Source organism: Molossus molossus, unplaced genomic scaffold (assembly GCF_014108415.1).
Source record: "Molossus molossus isolate mMolMol1 unplaced genomic scaffold, mMolMol1.p scaffold_m16_p_12, whole genome shotgun sequence".
In the NCBI taxonomy this organism is placed as follows: Eukaryota; Metazoa; Chordata; class Mammalia; order Chiroptera; family Molossidae; genus Molossus; species Molossus molossus.
Window position 1 is genome coordinate 91926610 of NW_023425347.1, and position 25208 is coordinate 91951817.

General features: G+C 52.9%; 1 protein-coding gene across 4 annotated transcripts in view; it reads left to right on the plus strand.

Annotated features, from left to right (window-relative positions):
- TMCO4 (transmembrane and coiled-coil domains 4) overlaps positions 1-25208 on the plus strand; it is an 84793-nt gene that overhangs the window by 55540 nt on the left and 4045 nt on the right. For 3 of the 4 annotated variants that reach the window (XM_036257231.1, XM_036257232.1, XM_036257230.1), the window contains 2 exons: positions 14686-14803; positions 22062-22179. In XM_036257231.1, the coding sequence (XP_036113124.1) occupies positions 14686-14803; positions 22062-22179 (236 nt within the window). Of the gene's footprint in view, positions 1-14685; positions 14804-16194; positions 16365-22061; positions 22180-25208 lie in introns of those variants that run through there. The other variant, XM_036257234.1, reaches the window with a different exon arrangement.

Below are 25208 nucleotides of genomic sequence, written 5' to 3' on the forward strand. Positions count from 1 at the left end.
CTTTTTCTATGTATTTGCTCTACAAAAGGTTTCAAAAATTAAGTAGCTGGAAAGTGAGCTCAGTTCAAACTGACTCGTGGTCGCTGGCTGAGCCAAGAAGTGGCCACGTGCACCAGGAAGTCGGTTCTGCCGGGCTTACTGGTGCACTCGTTCTCGTCTTCATTCCCACAGGCCTGGGAGGGGACTCATTAGAGGCATCGCAGACTGTCTCTGCCCAGTGGCCCTGGCCACGTAGCCGGAGAGGCATCACGAGGTGTGCCAGCTTGCCTGTGAGTGTATTCACCCAGCAAATCCAAGCGTGCAGGCTGCAGGACTCTGGGCACTGGCACCCATTCATTAAGTCCATCCTGCCCACCCCCTTCTCCATCTGTAAGCTGCCTCCATGTGATCGCCTTTCCCTGCGTCTTCAGGATGCAGGGAACCGTGGCAACCTGTTGAGAATGACGAGCTGGGAAAAGAAACACGGGACTTAGAGTCTAGCAACCTGAGTTCAAGCCCAGGCTCGGCCAGCCACTGTCTGGGTGCCCTCAGGCTAGTCACGTCATCAAGCGTCAGGCTAGTCAGTCAAGCGGGATGCCGAGGCCTCTCGGGAGTGTTCTGGGACTCACTCCCCACCACGTAGTGAACGCTGTGCACAGGCACTATGTTAAACTCAGCACTTTGTGTATTTTCTCTCCTCTCATGTGCAGAGAGCCCTACGTTGTGGGCGTTGATAGTCCTAGTCTGCGGTGCAGAGGCTGAGGGTCAGGACGGTGTCCACCCCCTTCTCCCCGGTGTCAGCAGCACCTGGTACGGGACATGGCACAAGGACATGTGCATGGGGGACCGCACAGCTGGCCCTTCACCATAGTGAGAGTGACAGCACAGTGCTTGGCACAGGGGGACCCACTCTTCCTCTCTCCATGACTTGATCCAGATGGAGTGACCCAAGGCTGTGACAACTGACTGCATCTGAGCTCGCTAAAATAGTACCACCTTTATAAATAATGTTTTAGTCCGGCCAGTGTGGCTCAGTGGTTAAGCGTCGACCCATGCACCAAGAGGTCGCTGGTTCGATTCCCGGTCAAGGCACATGCCCAGGTTGTGGGCCCAATTCCCAGTGGGGGGCGTGCAGGAGGCGGCCAATCAACATTCTCTCTCATCGATGTTTCTATCTCTCCCTCTCCCTTCCTCCCTCTCTAAAATCAATAAAGGAAAAACATTTTTAAAATAATTTTTAATATATATATATATTTTTTTTTTATCCTCACCCGAGGACATTTTTCCATTTTCTGTTCAGGTAGAGTGGGAGGGAGAGAGAGGAACAGAGAGAGAGAGAGAAACATCGACGCAAAAGGATCACATCGAGTGGTTGCCACCTGCGCGACCAACCAGGGCCGGGGACAAACTGCAACCGAGGTACATGCCCTTAGCAGTAACCGAACCCGGGTCTCTCTGGACCGCAGGCCGACACTCTAACCGCTGAGCCAAACCGGCCAGGGCAATTTTTAATATGTTTTTATTGATTTTTTTAGAGAGAGAGGAAGGGAGAGAGAGATAGAAACATCGATGAGAGAGAACATCGATTGGCCTCCTCCTGCATGCCCCCCACTGGGGATTGGGCCCACAACCTGGGCATGTGCCTTGACCGGGAATCGAACAGGGACCTCACAGTCCATGGGCCGACTCTCAAGCCACTGAGCCACCCTGGCCGGGCAGAGCAGCACCATGATTGGACAGCTGGCACTCCCAGGGGAGGAACGAGTCAGCAGAACTTCGGAGTCATTTGCTGCTTTCATCCAAGTCAATGAGGGATTTCCCAGAAGCTTGGCCAGGGCTTATGCCAACTCCCTCTGAAGGCATCTGCTTCCTCTTGGGGATGGGGATGCCCTTGATGTTGGCCAGAGAGGTCGCTGGCACCCTGATGGAGCCCTGGGGGCTATAGTACCGAGATGGCCAGCATGTCCCCGGGTCTGGTCCCAGGCTTTTCAGAAACATGATTTTAGCCATTTTGCACCCAGAGCCGATCAGAGGCCCATTATGCAAACTCACAAGAGAGAGTGTTGGAAACGGAATGCTGATTCTTTTAAGTTCACCAGTAATTGCTGCTCAGCAGATGGAGCAAATGTCCGTGCTCGCTGCCCTCGTTCCTGGGGACACGGTACGTGCCAGTTTCTGTGGCCAGCACAGGGGTAGGGAAGGAGTGGCCTCCAGGAACATTTCTCTTCCTGATGACCATCCCAGACTCATGGACAGGCCCCTCTCTGGTGGCCATCCTCTGTTTCCTTCCCTCCTGGCCGGCCCCTCATTCAGAATTTTGCATAAGCAAGTCCCATGCATGAGGCCTGGTTGATAATAACTGAAGAATCCGGACTCTGTGCAGAGAAGGAGCATTCCTGGGAGGTGGGGGGGTGTCCAAACAGGGGAAGAAAACACCCCAAGTCTTGCTGCTTTACCTATTAATTAACCATCTCAGTTCACAGTGTTCTGTAATGGAAACTGGGGTTTCTTTGCCTTGTATCTGGGACGTCCATGATCATCAAGCCTGCTCACCAGAGCGTCAGCGCTGTTGGCTTTTAGGAAGTGGCCAGGCCTTCGTGTCTTAGTGATGGGACCTCAGCGTGGGGGCCCCTGCCCCTGGCACCCCAGGAAATGGTGGCTCCGTGTGAACTCCGACCTTTTAGGTCTTTAGCATCTTCTTCATCATCCTCGATTTCCTCTGTCTTTTGTTCAATCATTTATTCACACCTCCATTTATTTGCTTATTTATTTCTGCAAAGCCCCACCTCCTTCCTCAAAGGACTTGTGGGACTTCTCAGAAAATACAGCCAGGAAATCGACAGTTTATGGGTAAATATAAAACAGCAGCACCAGAAGAGATACAGATCTGAATGGGGCGCAGGCGCCAGGGGAGGGCTCAGATGCAGGGGAGCAGAGCCTGCACAGAAGGAGCTGGACTCCTGCAGCCGGGCCTGGATCGGAATTCCTGCTCTGCCACCTACCAGCCGAACAGATTGGTCCCTCGGCCTCAGTCTCCTCACCTGTGAACTGGGTCTAGAGGAGGATTAAGAGGACTAAGTGGGATGATATACATAAAGCACTTAGCAGAATGACTGGCGAGTCGTAGGCGCTCAGTAAACACTGTTAGGGCTATTGTGATATTTTCTCCTGCGAGTACCCAGTTGCTGTCATTGAGCTGTGGATTTAGCTAGTTGCTTCCTAGCAATCAAAGCAAAAACGGAAGGCCCTGACTGCCTGGTTCTCACTTCTGTGAGCGCACGCGGAGGTACCCGCTGCTCAGGGAAAAAGACCTTCCGTTTCAACCTGACTTACTCTGCCTGAGAGCTGTACCCTCTTCGAAGAGCCGAGCGCTCAGGTTCAGGCTTACCTAGCATCAGAGCCTCAGACGTGTCTGCCTTTGGCCGGCCGGAAAGGTCAGGGCTGGGCTTACAGGCCTGGCACCTGGAGGAGAAGGTCCTGGTGGGAAACAATCTTTCCAAAAGGCTGCCTGATTGGCAGGAGGCTGGTAGCAGGAGCCTCCTCAGAAACTAAGCTTCGAGTTCATGGTCTTGTCAACTTTGGTGAGCACCTGGATATGGGGAATACTGTTAATGAGGCGACAGGGCCCTGGCCGGTTTGGCTCAGCAGTTAGAGCATCGGCCCGCGGACCAGAGAGACCCAGGTTCGGTTCCCACTAAGGGCACGTACCTCAGTTGCAGTTTGTCCCCAGCCCTGGTTGGGTCGTGTGGGTGGCAACCAGTCGATGTGTCTCTCTCACATCGATGTTCCTCTCTCTCCCTTCCTTCCTCTCTCCCTCCCACTCTATCTGAAGATAAATACAAAAATGTCCTCTGGTGAGGGTTTAAAAAAAAAAACAATTAGGCGACAGGTCCGAGGCAGGATTTTCATTTGGGTGGTTTTACATTTTGTATTTAGCTGTTGCTAGAGATGGAGACTTCACTGGACTTGTTGAACCCGGATCACAGGCTGAGTAGTGGAGAGCAGGATTCGTCCATCCTGCCACATTCTCCTGCAGAATTAGGTGGAGAACAGCGGTTCCCATCCAAAGTAAGAAACCATCATTCCAACGGCAGGAGAGGGGAAGGAGGCTGATGTTTGCTGAGAACCTACTATGTGCTGGGTAGGAACAGAATCCATCTTGATCTTCTTCCCGGGCACCTTGGAAGATGTGGGCCGTGTTGCACCTGGAGACAGGTGTTGCGTTTTCCATTTTCACAGATGGGGAACCAGAAGCCCAGGGAGGTTAGGTGACTTGTCCAAGGGCCTTCATCACAAGGGCCTAGACATTGAGCAGTTCGGAGGAGGGAGCCTTCCCTCCGGGTGGCCCGGAAGGCTTCCGGGAAGAGGTGGTAGGTAGCCTTGAAGAACAAGTAAGCCTGGAGAGGCTTTGAGGGGGGCAGGGGCCCTGAGAGCCCAGGATCGGCAAGAGCTAAGATCCGGAGGTAGGAAGGTAAAGGGTCTGAGAGGGCAGGCCACCCGAGCCAGGTTGCTGGGAAGCTGGGAGAAATCAGGTTGGAGGGATGAACAGGTTCAGACCACAGGCGCTTGATCTGTCAGACAGAAGCAGAGACACGGACGCAGGCTCTGACTTGAGTCTTCAGTTTTGACTGTCACTTGATGTAGTTATTCATCCAACAGCAGTAGACTTCTGCTGAGCACCTACCATGTGCCAAGACCTGTCCAGGGCACAGAGGGGCAGAAGTCAGCCAGACTTCATCCCTACCTGGGACTTCAGATAGGAGGGGACCTCTCTTCTGCACACAGTTCCTACCCTGTCCTACCACCGTCCCCATCTGTAGCCACAGATATTGACCGGGTCCTTTCTCCAATGCTCCACTGCCCCAAGGCTGGGGTCTGCAGCGCCCAGTATGGCCCACCTTGGATCCCCACTAACAGGGTTTGTCGCACTGCACCAGACGAGACCAGCTGATCGAGTGCCTCTCATGTCAGGCCCTCGTACACAGTGGCTACACTTATCGTCACAGCCAGCCAGGGACAGAGGGACACATGTTTCTGGTTCTCAAGAGAACAGGCTCAGAGATCTCAGGGGATTTGTTCACCATCACACAGCTTGAGCTGACTGGGCCCCAGGCCTGTCTGACTCCCACATCAGGGGCCTCCACCCTGCCCCATGGGGACCCTTTAATTGTATAGCTGAGTGGTTACCCAGCTTGCCCAGGCTGAACAGCTCGTTAAAGGCAGGGCCAGCCAGGTTCAGATCCCGGTCTCGTGGCTCATCTCAGACACCCCAAGGAGCAGTGGGCACTCTGGGGCGTGGTGAGCCCACCCTCTGGCAGGATGTCCTCACCCTCTCGAAATGGAATGGCATTCCGGGGAGCTCTCATACCTGGCCATAGACAGGTGGAGCCTTAGTGGTCCCCAAGCACCACCTTGTGGTGACTTTCCAGGGGGCACACACTTCACAGAAGAAGGGGCTCCTCCAAGTCCAGCACTGGGAGGGTTGCTGGCTGGGGCAGGCCTACCGACTGCCTTCCATCCAGGGCTTGTACAAAACTAAGCAGCTCCCCGCCTCCTGAGGAATGTGTGCCACCCACTTATATCCTCCTGGTTTCCATTCAGTAGGCACCAAAAATGCGAAGAAGGGAAAGAACTAGTATTTATCAGGTACCTGCCGACAGGTGTTTCTAGGGGCCATCCCATGGAACCTTCCTGACAGCCCTGGGAGTCAGGGGTGCTTGGACCATTTTCCAGGTGAGGAAATGGGCGGGTACGCTCCGGCCCCAGCTCCCACGGCCGGGCAGCGCGGGGCTGGCATCGCCCACTGCTCCGTGTTACCAGAGCAAAAGCTCTGCCCGTCTAAGCGTGACTGGACTTCCGGGCCACAGCTGCCCAACGTGTGCTGTTACTTGAGTGACGTTTTTTTCCTACAAGAGAATCGGGAGGCGATGATCTGACCAACATTTTCTTATAAGAAAGGCCAGAGAAATAAAAATTGGATTCCTTAGTGACAAGTCACCTCGTTTTAAAATGACCAAAACACTAAAAAACAGGGTCACGTGGCTTTCTTCTTTTTAAGGGGGAAGGGAACTCCGATGAGGTTGTTTTTGAGAATTATACGATGTCCCAGCAGTCACTGGGAGGCCCCTATGGAGTGGCAGAGAGGAGTAAAATCAGTGACCAAGTTCATGGTCCTGAGGCCAGTGACCCCACTGGGGACCTGGCCTCGGGACCAAGGAGGCCCACAGACACAGGCTCACGGGGAATCCCGGTACGTAGCTGCTGCCGGCTGCTCCCCAGGCAGGCTCCCCAGTGCAGGCTGTCCGTGCAAGCAGCCGGTTTATTTATCATAACAACTTGCTGCCACCAGCAACTCTGTCAGTGCTCTGCACCCTGACTGTCCTACCAGCGGTCGCTGCACCACGTGTTTCAGGAAGAGTTGTAGAGCTTAGGAGGGGTTGAGAGGAAGCTCCCACAGGGAAACCTTAGTTTTGTACCTAGATCCAGGCAAGTTAAGTAAATTACGAGTTGAAATAGGACCACCTTTTGAAATAGCTTTACTGCCCTGACCAGTTTGGCTCAGCCGCTACAGTGTCAGTCCTCAGATGTCAGGATTAGATACTTAATAGAATAGTCTGAAGGGCTCCTCTCAAAAAAAATTATGTTTGCATTTATTAAAGACATAAATTATAACATTGAAAATGAGTGGAAAGAACAAGGCACTGAAAAAAAGAACAAGACAATTTGAAAATAAATCAAATGAAACTTTTAGAAATGAAAAAACAGAATCATTGAAATTAAAACTTTAGTTGATGAGCTCGGCGGGTGTGGCTCAGTGGATTGCGCATTGTCCCATGGACCGAGAGGTCCCGGTTCGATTCCTGGTCAGGGCACATGCCTGGGTTGTGGGCTTGATCCCCAGTGGGGGGTGTGCAGGAGGCAGCTGCTCGATGTTTCGCTCTCACATTGATGTTTCCATCTCTCTCTCTAAAATATCAATAAAAACTTATTTTAAAAAATACTTTAGTAGATGGGTTAAACAACAGATTAGATAAAGCTAAACAGATAAATAATTCAGTGGAAGATTAATTTGAAGAAATTACCCATGGTGCAGGCATCATGGAAAAATAAAGAGAAGTTCAAGTTCAACAGTTGCCTAATACAAATTCCCAAAGAAGAGAGTAAGAAAGAGAGATTATTTATTGAATGAAAATTTTCACAATTAATTCCTGAGATTCAAGAAGCTTGAGTCTTGAGCATAACAAATAGTTTACCCCTACACACATCATAGTGGAACTGACAAACTCCAAAGATAAAGAGAAAATCTTAAAATAAATCTCAACTAGACTGATGAGACTTCTCAAAACAATAGTGGAAGCCAGAAGAGAGAAAGACTGTCAATCTAAAATTCTATATCTAGCTAAACTATCATTCAAGACTGAGGACAAAATAAAGGTATTTTCAGACAAAAGACTAGACAAGCTTTTACTTCAGTAACTACTCAAGAATTTACTTCAAAAAGTGGTGAAGCCCTGGCCAGTTTGGCTCAGTGATTAGAGCATCAGCCTGAGGACCAAAGGGTCTCGAGTTTGATTTCTGGTCAAGGGCACATACCTGGGTTGCAGGTTTAATCCCTGGCAGGGTTGTGCATGAGACAAGGAGACAACTAGTCAATGTGTCTCTCTCATATCTATTTCTCTCTCTCTCTCTCTCTCTCTCTCTCTCTCTCTCTCTCTCTGTGTCAAAATCAATGGAATAATATCCTCAGATGAGGATTAACAACGACAACAAAAAACTGAAGATGACAGCTAATAAAGAGTGGAGCAAAAGTAGGTTTACAGTTGTTTATATGGAAAATAATACAATAAATAATAATAGCCTGGCCAGTGTGGCTCAGTGGTTGAACATTGACCCATGTACCAAGAGGTCACTGGTTCAATTCCCAGTTAGGGCACATGCCCAGGTTGTGGGTCAAATCCCCAGTGTGAGGCATGCAGGAGGTGGCCAATCGATGTTCTCTCTCATCAATGTTTCTATCTCTCTCTCCCTCTCCCTTCCTCTCTCTCTTAAAATAATAATAATAAGGAGGAAGATGAAATAGAATTCCACCCCTGGCCGAGCAGCTCAGTTGGTTGGAGCGTTGTCCTGATGCACCAAGTCTGTGGGTTCAGTCTCCGGTCAGGGCACCCGCAGGAGGCAACCAGTGAGTGAATGAATGACTGGAGCAGCAGGTCGAGGTTCCCACCATCCCCTCACTTTAAGCTCAATAGATAGAAATTGAAGAGAAAAAAAAGAACAAGTTAAAAAAAAAAAGAAAAGAAATAGAATTCCAGAACTTTGTTGGTTTTTTTTTTAAAGAAAGAAAAAAAAGAACCTTTGTAGCAAGATCTCTCTCCAGTGTCATCCCTAGCTCCTGTGAGTGTAGTGAGACCAGCATTACTGCCCATGACGTTTGCCAGGTAAAACCAAGGCCAAACATCTAGAGATGTTTCCACATCTGCGCCCTGGGTCCCTAAACTCCCACTGGGCTGGAGACTGTTCCAGGTACCAGTTGAAATACGGAACAGGCTGTCATCCGGTCAGGGGCCCTCTCCTCTTCCTGAGAGCAGATCCCACACTGGATGTGATTCAGTTCTCTTCCGTGGACTCCATCCACGAGTTGCTTTGTCCTCAGGCACACCTGGCTTTAGTCCCCCGGGGTGGGGGTTGGGGGGAGGTCAGGCGTGCAGATTAATTTCCCAGTGCCAGGATGCTGGTAATAGCCTTACCAGTTTGCATGGTCAAATTGAAGAGATGAGACCAAAAACGGGAGATGAAGACTTACTTGTTCTCTAAAAAATTCATCCCAAATTCTTATATATATCAAACGACCTTCTTTTTTTTTTTACCCTCACCTGAGGATATTTTTCCATTTATCTTTAGATAGAGTAGGAGGGAGGGAGGGAAAGAGAGAGAGAGAAACATTGATGTGAAAGAGACACATCCACTGGTTGACTCCCACACGACCCCGACCAGGGCCAGGGACGAACTGCAACCGAAGTACGTGCCCTTGACCGGAATCAAACCCACGACTCACTGGTCCGGGGGCTGACGCTGTAACTGCTGAGCTGAACCAAACCAGCCAGGCTCAAACGGCCTTCTTTAAACAATTCTTTTCCGTGTGAATCTTATTGGGGGGGGGGGGGAGGGGAGATGGGCAGGCTTTCCTGTTCCCTTAACTGTGTCTCCCTTTCTTCCTGTCTCCCTCCCTCTCCCTTTGGCAGCTTCTGTGTGTGCCGATCATGCTTTGGGGGTGGGGGTGTCTTGGGATGGATCTTGTTAGTGTTAGATGCAATTCGTATTTCCTTCCAGGTCTGTTTCCTGGATGTGCATCAGGAGATATTTCCTCCTCCGTTGGCCTCTTCTCGCTCGCTGCCCAGAGGGAGCAAATCCGCCTCTTTTGCTTCTCAAACTTGAGATCCTTTGGTCTTTGCAGCAGGAGAATCTCATTATTGACAACGTGACAGGCATGCAGGAGGGTGTGATGCTGCCCTTCCAGACATTTGATGAGATTTAGGGGGCTGTTTGGAAAGACCTGGAAAGCTCGGGGCGGGCTGAGAGCCCGCGGCGTGGAAAGGGCGCAATGACAAAAGTGAAGCAGGAAGCAGCTGTTCCCAGGGACAAAGGGCCCGTTCGCTGTACCAGAGGACTCTCCCCGGGCCCTTAGATAGAGCTGGCCCTGCATGGTGCTTTTTAAGAATATTTCCTTTCAGCCCTGGCCAGTTTGGCTCAGCGGTTAGAGCGTCGGCCTGCGGTCCTGAGAGACCCGGGTTCGGTTCCCGCTAAGGGCACGTACCTCGGTTGCAGTTTGTCCCCGGCCCTGGTCGGTTGTGTGGGTGGCAACCACTCGATGTGTCCCTTCACATCGATGTTTCTCTCTCTCTGTTCCTCTCTCTCCCTCCCACTCTACCTGAACAAAAAAAAAATGGAAAAATGTCCTCGGGTGAGGATTAAAAAAAAAAAAAAAAAAAAGAATATTTCCTTTCATAAAAGCTTCAATATATACTGTTTAAGACCAAGGCTATATTATAGACGGAAGTTTGCTATTGTAAAGACACTATCCGTTCTCAGCTCTTAATTCTTTTTGAAAAGCCAAGACAGTCTCCAGACCAAAAAGTGCCACGTGGCGGACGTGTCCTCTCAGGGTCCCAGTGTGAGCTGCTGGACGTGTCGGGCACTTGCCCAGAGAGAAGCGGATTTATCGAAATGCTGATGGGTAGAAGTAAGTGAGGAGAGTTACACAACAGTGTGGATGAATACACTCAGCGCGCTGAACGGCATGCTTAACAGTGGTCAGGATGGTATTTCATGTTGTGTGTATTTCCCACAATTGACCAACACCTTTGAAAATGGGAAACGAGGACCCGTTTAGCCATCGCTTCTCCCAGAGGCTGTGCTCCGAAGGGGACCAAGGCCACTGTTCGCGGCTCCGTCACCACACGCCGCCACTAACCTCCTGAGGCAGCGCCTGTGATTGGTGGCTGGCCACAGACGCGCCGGAGGTCCGTCCCCAAAGACAATGCTTTTGTACACCACTCCTACCCAGCTGCCACACCCATGGTCTGTGTGGCAATGACAAGGAAGCAGGGACCCCGTGAATGACCATGAGGACTGAAGGTGAAGGGCAAAGACACAACTGATAAAGCTTTTCTCTTTTGAACCACTGGAGGTCTGCAGCCTCCTTCATGCCAAAGTTGTGACGGGAAAAGGGGCCTCCAGCGTTACCAGGAAGAGCAGGGTATTGGTAACATACAGAGAACGGTGGAAGAAATGAGAGTCCAAGCCTCGTCGCTGTGCCTGCCTGTGACTCCTGACCTGGAAGATGACGGCAGAATGCAAGTCGGATCCTGCCCACCTCGACGTGAAAGTGTGACCATTTACAAAGCTATAGCACCTTAATACCTTAAAAATTCACTAGGAGATGCCCGGCCGGTGTGGCTCAGTGGTTGAGCATTGACCCATGCACCAAGAGGTCACCGGTTCAATTCCCAGTCAAGGGACATGCCCAGGTTGTGGGCCTGATCCCCGAGGGGGGCCTGCAGGAGGCGGCCAATTGATGTTCTCTCTCATTCATGTTTCTATCTCTCTCTCCCTCCCTCTCTCTCTAAAAATCAATAAAGAAAAAATATTTTTTAAATATTCACAAGGAGAAACGTCGATGGTAGGAATGGGAATAAATCTAAACACATTTCAGCAAAAATGCACTGTTCCTGCAACAAAAAGATGCTGAGGTCTCATATTAGTTATGAAAATGTTAAAATCCAGTTCCTTTCGTTGGTCTTGAAAAGTGGGGGCATCTTCACTGAATTCTCACGCTGCGAGGGGCCGTCTGTGTCCGTGGAAGGGGCTTCATACCGAAGGTGGTACGTAAGGAGTTTCTGCAGTTAGCCTGGAAGACTGAAATCTGCTGGTATTACAAGGTTTGGGACCAAGCAACGAATGTTGACATTTTTTCATTTCTAGCATCTACGACAGTGGCCAGCGTCTTCTCTTTCCTAGCTGGGCTTTCCCCTCCTGAGCCGTCCTGTTCGGCTGTGGTCAGGTGCTGATGCCCTGGGCTGCCCCACAGAACTCCGTTTGCTAACACGGTGCGTAACTGAGAGCCGCCACGTGGCTGATGTCCAGGTTTGCGATGTGGCGGAGAGCGGATCCTCTCTGACACAGCAGAGGAGCACGTCTGAGTGGCGACACTCGGGATGAAAGAGGAAACGGTCTAGTGAGACAGTTGGCAGCCAGCTTCAAAGATGGGTGAATGTGTTCAGCGTGCCATCTACCTGACCTGACCTGGCTGTGCCCTGGACTGTCTAATGAGGTTTAACTACTTGTCTCAGTTCAAGGTCACAGGCAACTTTTTTTTTTTGCTGTTAGAAACAGCCACTTTCAGGATCCTAGCAGCTGCTCTAGCAACTGTATCGGGAATCCTGCATTACCACTTCTGCCCACAAGGGGTCCCAGCCCTCCTGGGTCAGCACCCAGGGGTGGAAAGTGGTCCCAGCTCTTCAGTGAGGTCCTGTGGGCAGAGCAAATGCCTTGAGGGGCCGGCCCCCAGAGAGAGCGCGGGGCTCAGTCTCTGGCCCTGGATCCATAACCATTTGGCACCGTGGGCGCAATGATAACCCACATGCAATCGCGGTGCGTTTGCAGAAACAGCAGAAAGCACAACCCCAGGGCAGCTTTCTCTACAAACTGGGTTCTATTTCCAGCTTCATTCCCACTACCCGTGTGACCCTGGGCATGTCCCCATCCCCTCTGGACTCAGTCTCCTCATCTGCCAAGGGAAAAGGTTGGAATAAAATCTCATCCTGAAATAAGCCCTTAGGCCAGGGCTGTCTGAGTCAGCCTTGCTGTTCTGCACTGAAGTGTTCCATCCTTCTGCCAGTGATCGCCCACCTGGGGGCAGAGGAGCGATGTCAGCACTCTGTACCTCGGCGTCTTTCAGCATCGGAGCCAGAGGAGCGCTCAGAGAACGTGGTGCCTCAGGGGTTCTCAAACTTCTCTCAGCCTGGAACCCTTCACTCAGACCAGCTGTGACATGGAAGCCCAGCAGCAAACAGCTGCCTCCTGCTTGGAAACTGCCGCCCGGAGAGAGGAAGCCAGCTGTCCGGTGTCACTCGGCAGGAGCGTGGCCACGCTGGGTGGGGCTGTCCCCTCCTGGGCCCATTCCCCAGGAGTGACAGACCAGGCGGCTTCCTGAGACATGCAGGAACTCAGACTCGTGGGGGGGGGATAGGATTTGAACCCAGGGCTTTGCGCTTGCAAAGTACATGTTGCCGGCTTTCCTGAGGGATGGCAGTTCACTCATTCATTCATTCAGTCCTTTATTCAGATCTTAATTGAGCACCAAGCATGCACCATGCACTGTCCTACGCCCCTACCCCTGTGAATTAGGCCCCTAGAGCACCCGCCTTCATAGAACCTAAATGATAGCCCTGGCTGGTTTGGCTCAGCGGTTAGAGCGTCCGCCCGTGGTCCAGAGAGTCGCAGGTTTGATTCCGGTCAAGGGCACATACCTCGGTTGCGATTTGTCCCCAGCCCTGGTTGGGGTCGTGTGGGAGGTAGCCACTCGATGTGTCTCTCTCACATCAATGTTTCTCTCCCCACCCCCAAGCTATCTGAACAAAAATGGAAAAATGTCCTCGGGTGAAGATTAAAAAAAAAGAACCTAGATGATAGAGGCGGAGACAGACATAAACAAGTGATACGTGGCAAGAAGAAAATGCAGCGGAGTAAAGGGATAGTGACAAAGTGGGGGTGCGAGTGCACCTCTCTCTCAGAGGTCAAGAGCAGTGCTCCTCCAAGTGCGGTGTGCACGCCCCTGGGACCTGTTGGTTTCCAGTCTGCAACAAGATAAGAGAAATGCTTCTTCCCTGTTTCCACAGGACAAAGAGTCCGCGGAGCAGCCTGGCCCAAGGACTGCACTTTGAACAACGCTGGCCTAAAATATCTCTGAACCATTCGGTCAGTGTTGTGATTTGGTTTGTTAGGATTTCGAATCCACGTGTTTGTAACTTAAGGGGAGTTGTTTTGATCTAAGGATGAGTTTGTTTGCGTTGGCGAGGCCGTGTCAGGATGATGCCGTCAGGATTGTTGTGCTCGTGAGTGTTTTATTGATGTGAAGGTTTGGAAGAGCCACTGACGTAATGGATATTTAAACTGTAAACACCAAGAGTCTGGGAGGACTTACCGAGGGTGTTGGGTGTGGGCAAGGCTCCTCTCTGCTGATCTACTTATGCTCTGAAAACACTGGCACATCGGCTCCGGCGCGGCAAGGCGGCTCTGCAGGCCGCGGAAACTGAGCTCGGGCCTGCAGGTGACCTGGCCGCCAGCACCGGCACCTTCGTCCCGAACGCCGTGCTCTGGCATCGGGGCCTTCAGTGCGCGGGCAGCCGGGCATCAGCTCCCGGCCCGGCTAAGCCCACTCTTCCAAGAACCAGCCAGTAGAAAGCTACCTCAGTGAAATTTGGACTTTATTTCTTTCAGATCCTCTTTGCCTGGCACAACCTAACATTGTTTTGGAGTGTGTTATTTCTTTATTGGCTTATTAAGGGACATTATTCTATATGCTACTGGCTTGTGAAATAGTATTTTAAAATATAATCCCCGCAGTGAATCTGTGTTAAATTATTGGCAAAGACGATCTTGGTCTCTGAGCATAATTTTGCCACGAGGGAAACAGTCGGTGCTGCTGATGAGTGTATGGCCTGTCCCGGGACCCACACACCCCATCTCCTCTTCACTCCCCCCTTCCCGCCTCACTGCCCAGGCCCCAGGGAACTGTTGCCAAGGAAGGCTGTGGTGTGTCCCCTGGCACATGTGATGATGGAGGGCCTGTCGGTTCCTTCTAACGGAAGACGGCCCGTCTGAGTCCACGGCCTGTGACTCCAAAATGGGAATAATGGTGCTTTGCAGGAATAAGTCAGGCCCAGGATGGGCTTGACGCAGGGACAGGAACTCAGAAAGTGGACGCCCCATTACTGTGCGTGCACACGTGTGTTTGCATGTGTGTGCATGACTGTGTGTTTGCATGTGTGCATGAGCATGTGAGTGTGTGTGTTTGTACATGTGTGTGCCTGAGTGTGTGTGCTCACAGTGTGTGTGACATCCACCTCCTCCACCACTGTTGGAGAGGCCCTCCCAGGACCCCCTGTGGCCAGGGACACTGACAGCTTTTCCTGGGTCTCTCGCCAGATTGCCAGGGGATCATCGAGGACGTCGTCCTGCTGGGTGCGCCCGTGGAAGGAGAAGCCAAGCACTGGGAGCCTTTCCGGAAGGTGGTGTCCGGCAGGATCATCAATGGCTACTGCAGGTCTGTCCAAACCCCAGGCCCATGGGGAGGTGTCAACACATACTGAATATGGTGTGCCCAGACCCTGTGCTGGGGACCCAAATGTCTGAGGACTGGCCCTGTCCTGGAGGATCCTGGGGACTGGAGCGCACTAGCCCGTCAGTGTTCTGAACTGGGAAGTCTCCGTCACCCTAGGATGAAGATCCTGAAAACAGTCTCTCTGTGTCAGGCCTGGGACCAGGCTTGTCACCATGACCTGGGGGAAGGGGGACATAGGTGAGTGGGACATAGCTCGAAAAACAAAGATTAGGCCTCAAATGGGAGGTCTTCCGGTGCCACCAGCAGCTCCTATGTGTACCATGTGGCAGCAGGAAAGGGAGAGGGGAGAGGCTGGAGTCTCAGAGCATGGCTTCGGGCTGGGCAGGGTGGTAGACCAGGAAGCTGGCAGCAATGGGGGAGCCGTACCCACACCACGCGCAGCCCTCCGGTAAGAGGTGGGGGCCTGCCACGCCCGACAGCTGTGTGCTGGAAAGGAGGCACCTGGCTTGAGGTTTGAGAGGAGGCCTTGAGGGATTTCAGCCAAGGCCATACCCCAGACTTGGGGGAAGAAGAGAGATGAACATATGAGCTGAGACTAGGAGACGGGCCTGTGAAGATGCCCAGGACCATCAGCCTCCAAATGAAGCAGGACAGGGTGACACTAATTAGGAGCTCACAATTTGGAACCACGCAGACCGGGGTCCCCATGCCGACCTCAGTTTCTCCATCAGTAAAAGAGGGATAATCCTAGTGATTCCCCCCGGATTGCAGTGATGGTTGAACAATTTAGAGTTGCACGTGGTATTAGAGCACACGCAGATGCTGTTATGTTTAGCAGCAGCAGCAGCGCCAGCCACTTGGGATATTCATTCAACAGGCTTTGAGTGAGCACCAGCCTCGTGCTGGGCACTGTGCTCCTCCCCAGGAACGGTGCAAACATTTCGTGACAAACTCGCTCTGAGCTGGTGAGAGCGATTTCTAGGCTTGTCTTCTTGTTGTTTTGTTGTTGTTGTTTTTATTGTTCTTTATTGATTTGAAAGAGAGAGGACGGGAAAGGGAGACAGAGATAGAAACATCGATGAGAGAGAACATCGAATGGCCGCCTCCTGCATGCCCCCCACTGGGGATCTGGCCCACAACCTGGGCATGTGCCCTGACCGGGAATTGAACCAGCGACCTCTTAGTGCAGGGTCGACGCTCAACCACTGAGCCACACCGGCCCAGCGAGGCTTCGCTTCCCTCTCCCACTGCACTCGTGGGCTGAGTAACTTTGGGTCCCCACCACTATCCCTGCAGGAATACAATGTGATGCGCAGACTACAAGCCAGACTGCCTTCCTAAAATCTAAAAATTATTCTGAATTCTGAAATTAGGCCCCTGAAGATGACGGGCTCCATACACAACTTAAAAAAATAACAACAGAAAACAAGGAAGCAGGACTTGGAGAAGTTTCCAGAAGGTGGCTGGAAATGCAGCGCTAGAACTCAGAGGAATCAGAGCTTCAGCAAGGGACAGGGACCGTGGGTTTCAGCTAAAGCCAGAGGGCAGGTGAGATCATTTGAAAGGCAAAGTGTAGAGCAAGGGAAATGCTGGGTTCCCACGTCTAAGGGGTGTGTTTCCGGGTGGGAGGAGGAACAGGCTCCAGCCTGAGTTTAGGGGCAAGTCAGTCATTCAACACACTGTGCCCGAGACCATACGCTGGTCACGAGAATACAAAGATGGACACAATGAAGGATGCTCACGTCTAGGGGAAGGGACACGTAGAAATAGACTGTTATTTTTAAAAACCTAAAAATGAATCTTGAGCCCGGCTGGTGTGTCTCAGTGGTTGAGCATTGACCCATGCACCAAGAGGTCGCCGGTTCGATTCCCGGTCAGGACACATGCCCAGGTTGTGGGCCAAATCCCCAGTGGGGGGCATGCAGGAGGTGGCCAGTCGATGTTCTCTCTCATCAATGTTTCTTTTTCTCTCTCTAAAAATCAAAAAGAAAAAAAATTTTTAATGAATCTTGAAGCAATGGGGAGGGGGAGGATATAACAAGTATCAGCCTCTTCCCACCTGCCAGACCCTGTCTTTGTTATAATTCTCTCCTGTAATCCTAGCAAACCCCCATGATGTTAGTATTATGAACCCTGTTTTACAAGGAAACAGGGGCTCAGAGAGGGTAAGGCTTTTGCCTTAACTTGAAGGCCAGTTAACTTTCGCTTTGACCTAAGCTCCACCATCCTAAAGTAGGACCCAAGCCTGGAACAGATTTGAAAGTCCTTATCATTTTGATTCTTTAGCCCACAGGAACAGCTAGCTGTTTACTTCAGAGCCAAAGATAAAAATTGCTTTTAGCCATCGATAGAGAGCGTAAACCAGGACACAGGAGGTCAGCTGATCACTCTGTCTCTACCACACACACTCTAAGCTGAGTTTTTAGTCAGGATATGGTAAAAAGAATAAAGACACAGAAGACAAGAAGCCATAACATATAAAGAGCTCATGCAAATCAATCAATATATATATAAGAAAACAGCCAAAGGATATCTACACATAAACTCAGAATTAATACAAAGAGTCAAACTTTTAAAAAGATGCCCTACCTCATGATTAATTAAATAAATGCAGATTAAAATCAGTAAGATCTGTTTTTCACCCATGAGATTATCCAACATTTGGAAACAAGTAACATTTCGTGTCGGTGAAGATGTGGAGAGATAAGCAGTCGTTTGAACTTTAAATCCTTGGCAGTTGAATTTAGTAAATCCTTTTCGGAGGACAATTGACAATTAAATTGACAATAAAATTTTAATGTGCCAATTTTCTGACACCTCCTCCAGCAATTTTGACTTTGAGACCCTGATATACTAGATACACACATGCACAGAGAGGGCTGTAAAAGGTGGATAGTTGCAGCTTCATTTATCATTTAAACATGAAAACAACTGCCCAGCCAGTGTGGCTCAGTGGTTGAGCATCGACCCATGCACCAAGAGGTCATTGGTTCGATTCCTGGTCAGGATACATGCCCAGGTTGTGGGCCCGATCCCCAGTGGGGGGCGTGCAGGAAGCGGCCAGTCGATGTTCTCTCTCATCGATGCTTCTCTCTCTCTCTCTAAAATCAATAAAGAAAAAAATGTTTTGAAAATAACCTGAATGATCATAGGTAGGGGACTAGGTAACGGGAGAGAAAGTGAGTTCTACAGTATGTACTGTGAACTCATTTGCGAGGGAAAACTGTCCGCATGAGCCTATATGTCCCTGTGCCTGTCTGCACAGGACAGTCCAGAAGGGACACAGGAAACAGAACAGTGCTCCCTCTAAGGAATGGACAGGCACTGGAAGTAGGGCCTGAAAGTGATTTTAATTTGATGTTTTAAGTAAGGGTAGTTTAAAACACAATAAAAAATAAAGAGAGAATGGACCAACCCAGACCGTCTTCTGTTAAAATGTCGGCTCCACCATTTACCTGTTGAGTAGCTTTGGAAAAACAACTCTGAATCCCAGTATTCCCACCTATTAAATGGGAATAGCAGTCCCTTCTGCACAGGGGTTCTTGGAAAATTAAATGAGGTTCTAGGAAAACTAGAATGGCTGGCACCTGGTAGGTGCCCAGTAAAGAGATCAATTAGAATGACTACCACGGGCATATTCGCACAGCGCGTGACTTTCTGGTGCTTTTCATAAACAGCAAGGGAAAGAATTAAAATTGCGTGTGTGCAATCTGAGAGCAACAAAACCTTATTAAACCCATCTGTCCTATTGAGAACCTGAGGCTAATAAGCTTGCTTTTCAATTATTTTGTGAAATCCTGGGCCATCTCTCCAGAGAGAGAAAGGAGGAGGAGCAGGCGGAAGGAGAGGAGAGGAAAGGCACGTGACAACCAAAACAATAACTGTAGCTCTTGGTAAATTAAACATCAAATCAGAAATGTGTATTGTTGGCTCCCGAGGGCATTTTAGTGGCGGTGAACCCCCTTAAACGTGGAGTGAGGGGTGGGGAGCTCAGGCCAGCGCTACCGGACCATACACACTTATACATGTATAATGTGCCTTAATAAGGCTCCAGACAGACCCCGTCGCTTACCCCAGCTTCCACGGAGCCCCTGGGACCTAGCCGGGCCAGTGGCACAGCTCCCTGCTGTACCGTGAGGAAACCGGTTCAGAGAGGGTCGAGAACCTCACCAAGATCACACAGCAGAGCTAGGACGTGAACTCAGGACGTGTCTCCCTCCGCCGAGAGGGTTTCATCCTCAGCCTCCCAGGGGACTCCCTGTGGTCTCTGTTCCTGGTACCAGCGGGTGGGAGGTGAGGCCCCGCCCACAGCGGCTCCAGGCCTGCGCGCAGCCAAGGAGCGCCCTCCGACAGGCCACGTGACAGGGTCCGGCTGTGTGATTCGCGCAGGAACATCGCCTGGAGGACCACTCCCTGGCCCTCTGGGCCCCGCCCCAGGGAGTTCCTGGTTCAGCTCAGGATACAGGATCTGGGACTCAGGCACAGTCCTGGGAAAGAGCCAGGTACGGACACACAGGACTTGTGACAAACATCACAGAAGGAGCAGGTACCAGGCACAGAAGGGGCAAAGGTGGGACACCAGCTGGAAGGGCTCAGGGGCTGTCCCCGGGGAAGGTGACATCCGAGCTGAGGTTTGAGAGGATGGACAGGAGCCCATCGGAGACTAGAGGAGTAGGCAAGCGGGGAGGCCACACTGCCCGAGAAGGCCCACGCGGGAGACAGATGGTACCCGAGGCGCGCACGTGGGCACTGTGTACGTGCGCCCCATCTCAGTGCACCCTCCCCCACCCGAGAGGAGACTGAGGCTCCGAGGGCCAAGCCACCTGCTCAAGGTCACGCAGATAGTAGTTAACAAGGCGGGACTTGAACCTGGCTCCCTGTGGCCCACTCCAGCAAGAGAGGCAGAGGAAGGGTCTTGAGTGCCAGGAAAGGCCCGTTTGCTCCGCACAGTGTGGAGGGTACGGAACCTTCTCACGTGCATTCCTGTTCTGCCCCTAAGTGCAGGCAGCTTACATTTTGAGTAGAATGTTGTCATAAGTAAGACAGATATTTTGGAAGGAATGTTTCTGACTTTGCTCATTTGTAACTATCTGTATCGGGAACATTTGCAGGCCCTGGCCCGTGTGCCTCAGTTGGTTGGGCGTTGTCCCAGGCACCGAAGGGTCAAGGGTTCAATTCACAGTCAGGGCACATGCCCAGGTTGCAGGTTCAATCCCCAGTCATGGCACATACAGGAGGCAGCCAGTCAATGTCTCTCTCTCTCTCTCTCTCTCTCTCTCTCTCCCCCTTGTGTTCTCTCTAAAATCAATAAAAGCATATCTTTGGATGAGGATTAAATAAGAGCCCTGGCCGGTTTGAGTCAGTGGTTAAAGCACTGGCCCGCGGACCAATGAGTCACGGGTTCAATTCTGGTCAAGGGCGCGTACCTCGGTTGCGGTTTGTCCCGGCCCTGGTCGGGTCATGCAGGAGTCAACCAGTCGATGTGGCTCTATCTCTCTGTCTCTCTCTCTCTCTCCCCCTCCTTCTCACTCTATCTGATAATAAGTAGAAAAATATCCTCAGGTGAGGAATTAGAAAGAAACACAGACCTCTCCTACGCAGTGTTCGATGCATGAGCCTGATGATTAGTTCAACAGAACAACTGCGTTTGTCTCCCTCCTCCCCTTAGCTGTCCGCCCTTTGAGGAAGTGCTTCTTGGGGCCCCAGTGTTCAGACTGTCTTTGGGACTTACAAGCATTGATCTCTGGGGAGAGTTGGGAATTTTCTAGAAGATAAAGCATGTGGGCAGTGTGGGGTCACGGCCAGCTTCTACGAGGGGAGGGCCATGGTCAGCTGCGTGTTTAGGAAAGGCCGTGGTGGCCCAGAGAGGTGAGGCCAGAGCAGGGCGAGCAGGGAGGAGGTGTCATATCCGTCCATGGAGTGTTGGGGTGCCTGATCTCTGGGCTGGAGAGAGGGCTGGGCATGGAGTGGGAGGGGGAGGAAGAATCAGCAAGACTCTGGTAAGTTGGCCACAGGGAGAAGGGGTACCTAAGACACTGCGCTGGTTTTTCCCTGCGGGACTGTGGTAGAGAGAGTCAGGGGCCGATGACCTCCCTGGGAACACAGCAGGGCCTGTAGAGGGACCCTCGACTCTGGGCCAGTCCTTCTAGGGGCTCCCTAGGTCAGAGACCACAGAGGGAGCCTGGAGCCCCACCACATCCTGGGCCCCGGACAGCTGGGGTACACAGCTTGTCTCATAGGCGGGGCGGGGCCTCCTGACTCTCAGCCATCACCCCCACCCTGCGGGGAGGGGCGGCCCTTCTTTCAAACAAAAATAATGGACTCAAGTTGCCTCGCAAACCAAACCGGGGTTGGCGTTGGTCTAAATAAAAGGCAACCAGATGTGCTCGGTTGGACGTCAGTCCTGGATGCAGAGGGGAGGACAGAAACGTTCGCGTGACGGGCTTGCTGAGTGTGAGGTCCGAGTGCATGGCCCGGCCAGCCCAGCTTAGCCCCAGGCCAGAGTGCAAGGGCCCGAGGACTGCCTCGGACCCCAGACCGTGTCCTCCACAGACCGTCCTCACTGTGCCCGAAGAGACAGGCAGCAGGGGTCCAGGGTTTATTTTCTCTCGGTGGAGTAGGGGGCGTGTTTGACTGGGGTGTGGGGTGGAGGGAGTAGGGATCATAGCACCCACCAGAGTGGACGAGTGTTCCCAGGGCTGTGACCTGCCTGAGTGGCCATCGCTGCTCCTCTGAGGTGGCTGGGGCAGCTCCCAGACAAACGGGGGCAGCTCCCAGACAAATGGGGGCTAGACCCAGAGCCCCCATTCCCCACAGAGCATGGTGGCCCCCAGTTCCGAATGGTGCTCTGCCCCAGGAGGACCCTGTACCAGCCACTGCTGGGCACTGGGGACCCCGAGCTGAGAGCCCCTTTCCTGCGCCATACGCTGACCTGTTGGGAACTCACCCGGTTTCCTCATCCATTCATTCAGGGGGTTGCCATCCACTGCGTGCCAGGTTCCATGCATACTGTTCCAGCTCGGGGGACCCAGCAGGGAACGACAAAGACACCTTTGGGCGCTCCAGGCGGGCAGCACTCCCGTGGGTCCCCTGCTGTTCCCACTGTCACACCCCACGGGTGCAGCCAGGGCCCTGGTTTCCCACAGAAGCACCGGTCCCACCAGACTTCCCCGGGCCAGGCGGGGCCCATCCCTGTCCTGGGGCTTCCCCGAGGCTGACGTCCGCCCTTCTGTGCCCGCAGGGGGGACTGGCTGCTGAGCTTCGTGTACCGCACGTCCTCGGTGCAGGTGCACGTCGCCGGCCTGCAGCCCGTGCTGCTGCAGGACAGGAGGGTGGAGAACGTGGACCTGTCTTCCATCGTGAGTACATAGCCTGGCCCTCCTGGGGCACTTCCTTCACGGGACACTGCCCGGCCCATCCCACCCCGGAGGAGGGTGCGCATAGCATTGGCCTGGGAAAAGGTGACCCCTATGCACGGCTTTGTCACCAGGCCCTTTACACACTTTACGTCAGATCCTTACGCAGCCTCTGGGGCAGGTGTTACTACCCCCGTATCGCAGATCAGGAAACTAAAGCTTAGAAAAGTTTCTGACACACAACTAGCAATGAATAGCCTGCACCTGAATCCCCAGAGCCCATGCCCTGGCCCCTACGCTACTGCCCAGTCCTCCCCCTCAGCTCCCCCTCCTCCCAATGTCCCCACTCCCGGCTCCCCCACCCCCATGACTAGTCAGGACAGTCTGTTTCCCCAGAAGTAACCAGAGGTGCAGGTGGAGGAGTTCAAGCGAGGCCACAGTGGGAGCCCCCCACTGCCTGGCTGTGAAACTGGGATGCAGAACAGGGACCGTGTGCCAAGGTCCCCACCGTGGAAGCACCTGCGGGGTTTATTTAAAATGCAGATGCCAGGGGCCCACAGCTCAGACCTTTTAGATACTTCAAGTCTGCAACTGAACATACTCCCCAGGGGTTCTTACACCCCTAGCACCCGGCTGGACTGCAGTCACAGAGTTAAAAAGGATTCCCGCGGGGAATGGGGTGGAAGGGGGCCGGCTGCCTGGGCAGCCACACAAACCTCATTGAGTTTCTAGATCCACCTTTCAGGCTTGAAGGACCCTCGTCCACCTGCACATGCCTGTCGCAGGGAGTCAGTAGCTTCATGCGTGGACACTCAGCCCAGCTCTGCCCTCAGCCTGTTGCCGGCAGCATCAGTATCCCCATTGTACAGATGAGGACACTGAGGCTTTGAGAGGCCAAGGGACTTGCCCGGGGTCACGGCAGGGCTCAAACCCAGGTCTGAAGCCCATGGGCTTCGCCCGTGCTCGGGTAGACGTAGGAAATGGCGGGAGAGGCGCCCGCTCTGGGGGGAGGGTAATGAACTGCAGTTACGTCTCCGGCCAGTGAAAACCCTGTGTCGCAAAGAGCTTTGGTTTCCAGTGATTACGCTGTCGGCAGCCGTTCATCGGGTGCCGAGCGCTTCCCAAGGGTGACCCAGGTTCCTGGGCCGGGGCGCACAGTGCAGTGTGCCATCCTGCCTGAGAGCAGGCGGGCCAGGCTCCTCTGGGGCACCTGGAACCCCTGGGGGGCACTCCCGAGGACTCTGCAGCCTGCCCCACCTCCGCCCTCCCCCACCAGCAGCGCTGACACTGACGTGACGTTTATTGAAACTTGACTAGGAAGTCTAGCACAGAAACACCAGAAACCAAAACTTTACCAGTCCCTGTCGCCCCCGAAGCTCTCGGGCCGTGTCCCTGCCCGCGGTCACCTCACTCGCCTGCTACCGCGTTGCTGGGCCGCCTCGCCCTCACGTACGTCTTTGCTCCCACAAACTCCCAGGATCCCAGCAGACAAGTTGTAACCCGCCCGAGAACTCAAGTGGGGCCGCCATGCCCTCCCGACCGGGAGCTGGGGGCCTGGTGCCGCCCGAGAATAAGAGGGGCGTCTAGACCAGCGGTTCTCAACCCGGGGGTCGAATGACCCTTTTCACAGGGGTCTCCCAAAACATAACAGTAGCAAAATTACAGTTATGAAGTAACAACAGAAATCATTTTGTGGTTGGGGGTCAGCACAACGTGAGGAACTGTATTAAAGGGTCGCGGCATTAGGGAGGTTGAGAACCGCTGCTCTAGACTCCCAGGTGAAACTCAGTCCTGGTTAGAGACAGTTGTCCGGGGCGGACGGAGTGTCCCACCCCAGAGCCAGGGGAAGCCTTCTGGACCATCCGTATCCCTGATAGACTCGCTTCCTATAATGTAACCTCCGGCAGCCCTGATGGGGATTCGGCTCCCCCGTCACAGCCTGGGAGCCGAGGCCGAGAGAATGAAGTCGCGGAGCCAGAGTCAGAGATCTGGGCCCTCAGACCAGAGCCTGGCTGTCCACTCCCTGTGGGAGCGAGTGGGCTGGGTGACAAGACCAGGGAGCCACGGGACTCAGAGCGATGCCTCCTGACTTGTGTCCAGGGGTCTCTGTCCTATTTAAGGGTCCCTGTACCCTGAAGGGGGGAGGAGGAGAAGGGACTTTGCGCCTCACCACCCAAGAGTCTCCCTCTACCAAGAGGAACAGCTGAAAGTTCCTTGTAAATGAAAATTCCCTCAGATGCCACAAGCCCTGCAAGATCCAGTTTCTGCCCCAGGAAGCCCCTGAACGGGCTTTATCGGGAGAAGCTCGGCCTTTGGTACCGGGGAGACCTGGCCTAGGATCCTGGCTTGGCCACTGGTACACTGGTGCACTGGCTGTGTGACCCTGGGCCAGTTTCTTAACCTCTCTGTGCCTGTTTTCTCGTCTGTGGAATGGGGGCAATCACCTACACCCCGGGGCAGCGCACGTGAGATGCGCGGTGCATGGTAGGCTTCCTCCTCTCCTGCCTCCGCCCCCACCTTCGGTTCTGCCCTTCGGAGACACCTCCCTCCTCTGCCTGCCTGCGTGGCAGCTTCCCAGCTCTTGCCTAATAATAGCTCTTTATCACATTAGGAGAACATCACCAAAAGCAGTGCTTTCCTCTCTGGGGTAATTAGAGTAATTAGCATTGCCTCTGCCGCCCTCCTGTTTTCCTTGAAAATTCCTGCTGGAGGAGAGGCTGCTGGCGGAAGAATTTCATTCCTGCCATCGGGGGAAGCCCGGCTGCCCCGTGCCCCGTGCTCCGGGCAGAGACCTGCCTTCTCCCCCCAGGACATGGCCGGGCCTTTCGTGAATTCTCTCAGATATCAGCCACCCGCCCCAAACATGGTCTGCGGTGGTTCCTGACCTAAGGACAGGCCTGCGCCGGGAGTCAGTGTGGGACTGGCCCTGTCACAGGCAGGAGCATCGTGGGGGGAGAGAAGCAGACAAAGGCCAGGCTGCCTCCCCGTGTGGGGACTGCATTGCCGTGAGCAGGGGACTCTGCCACCCCAGG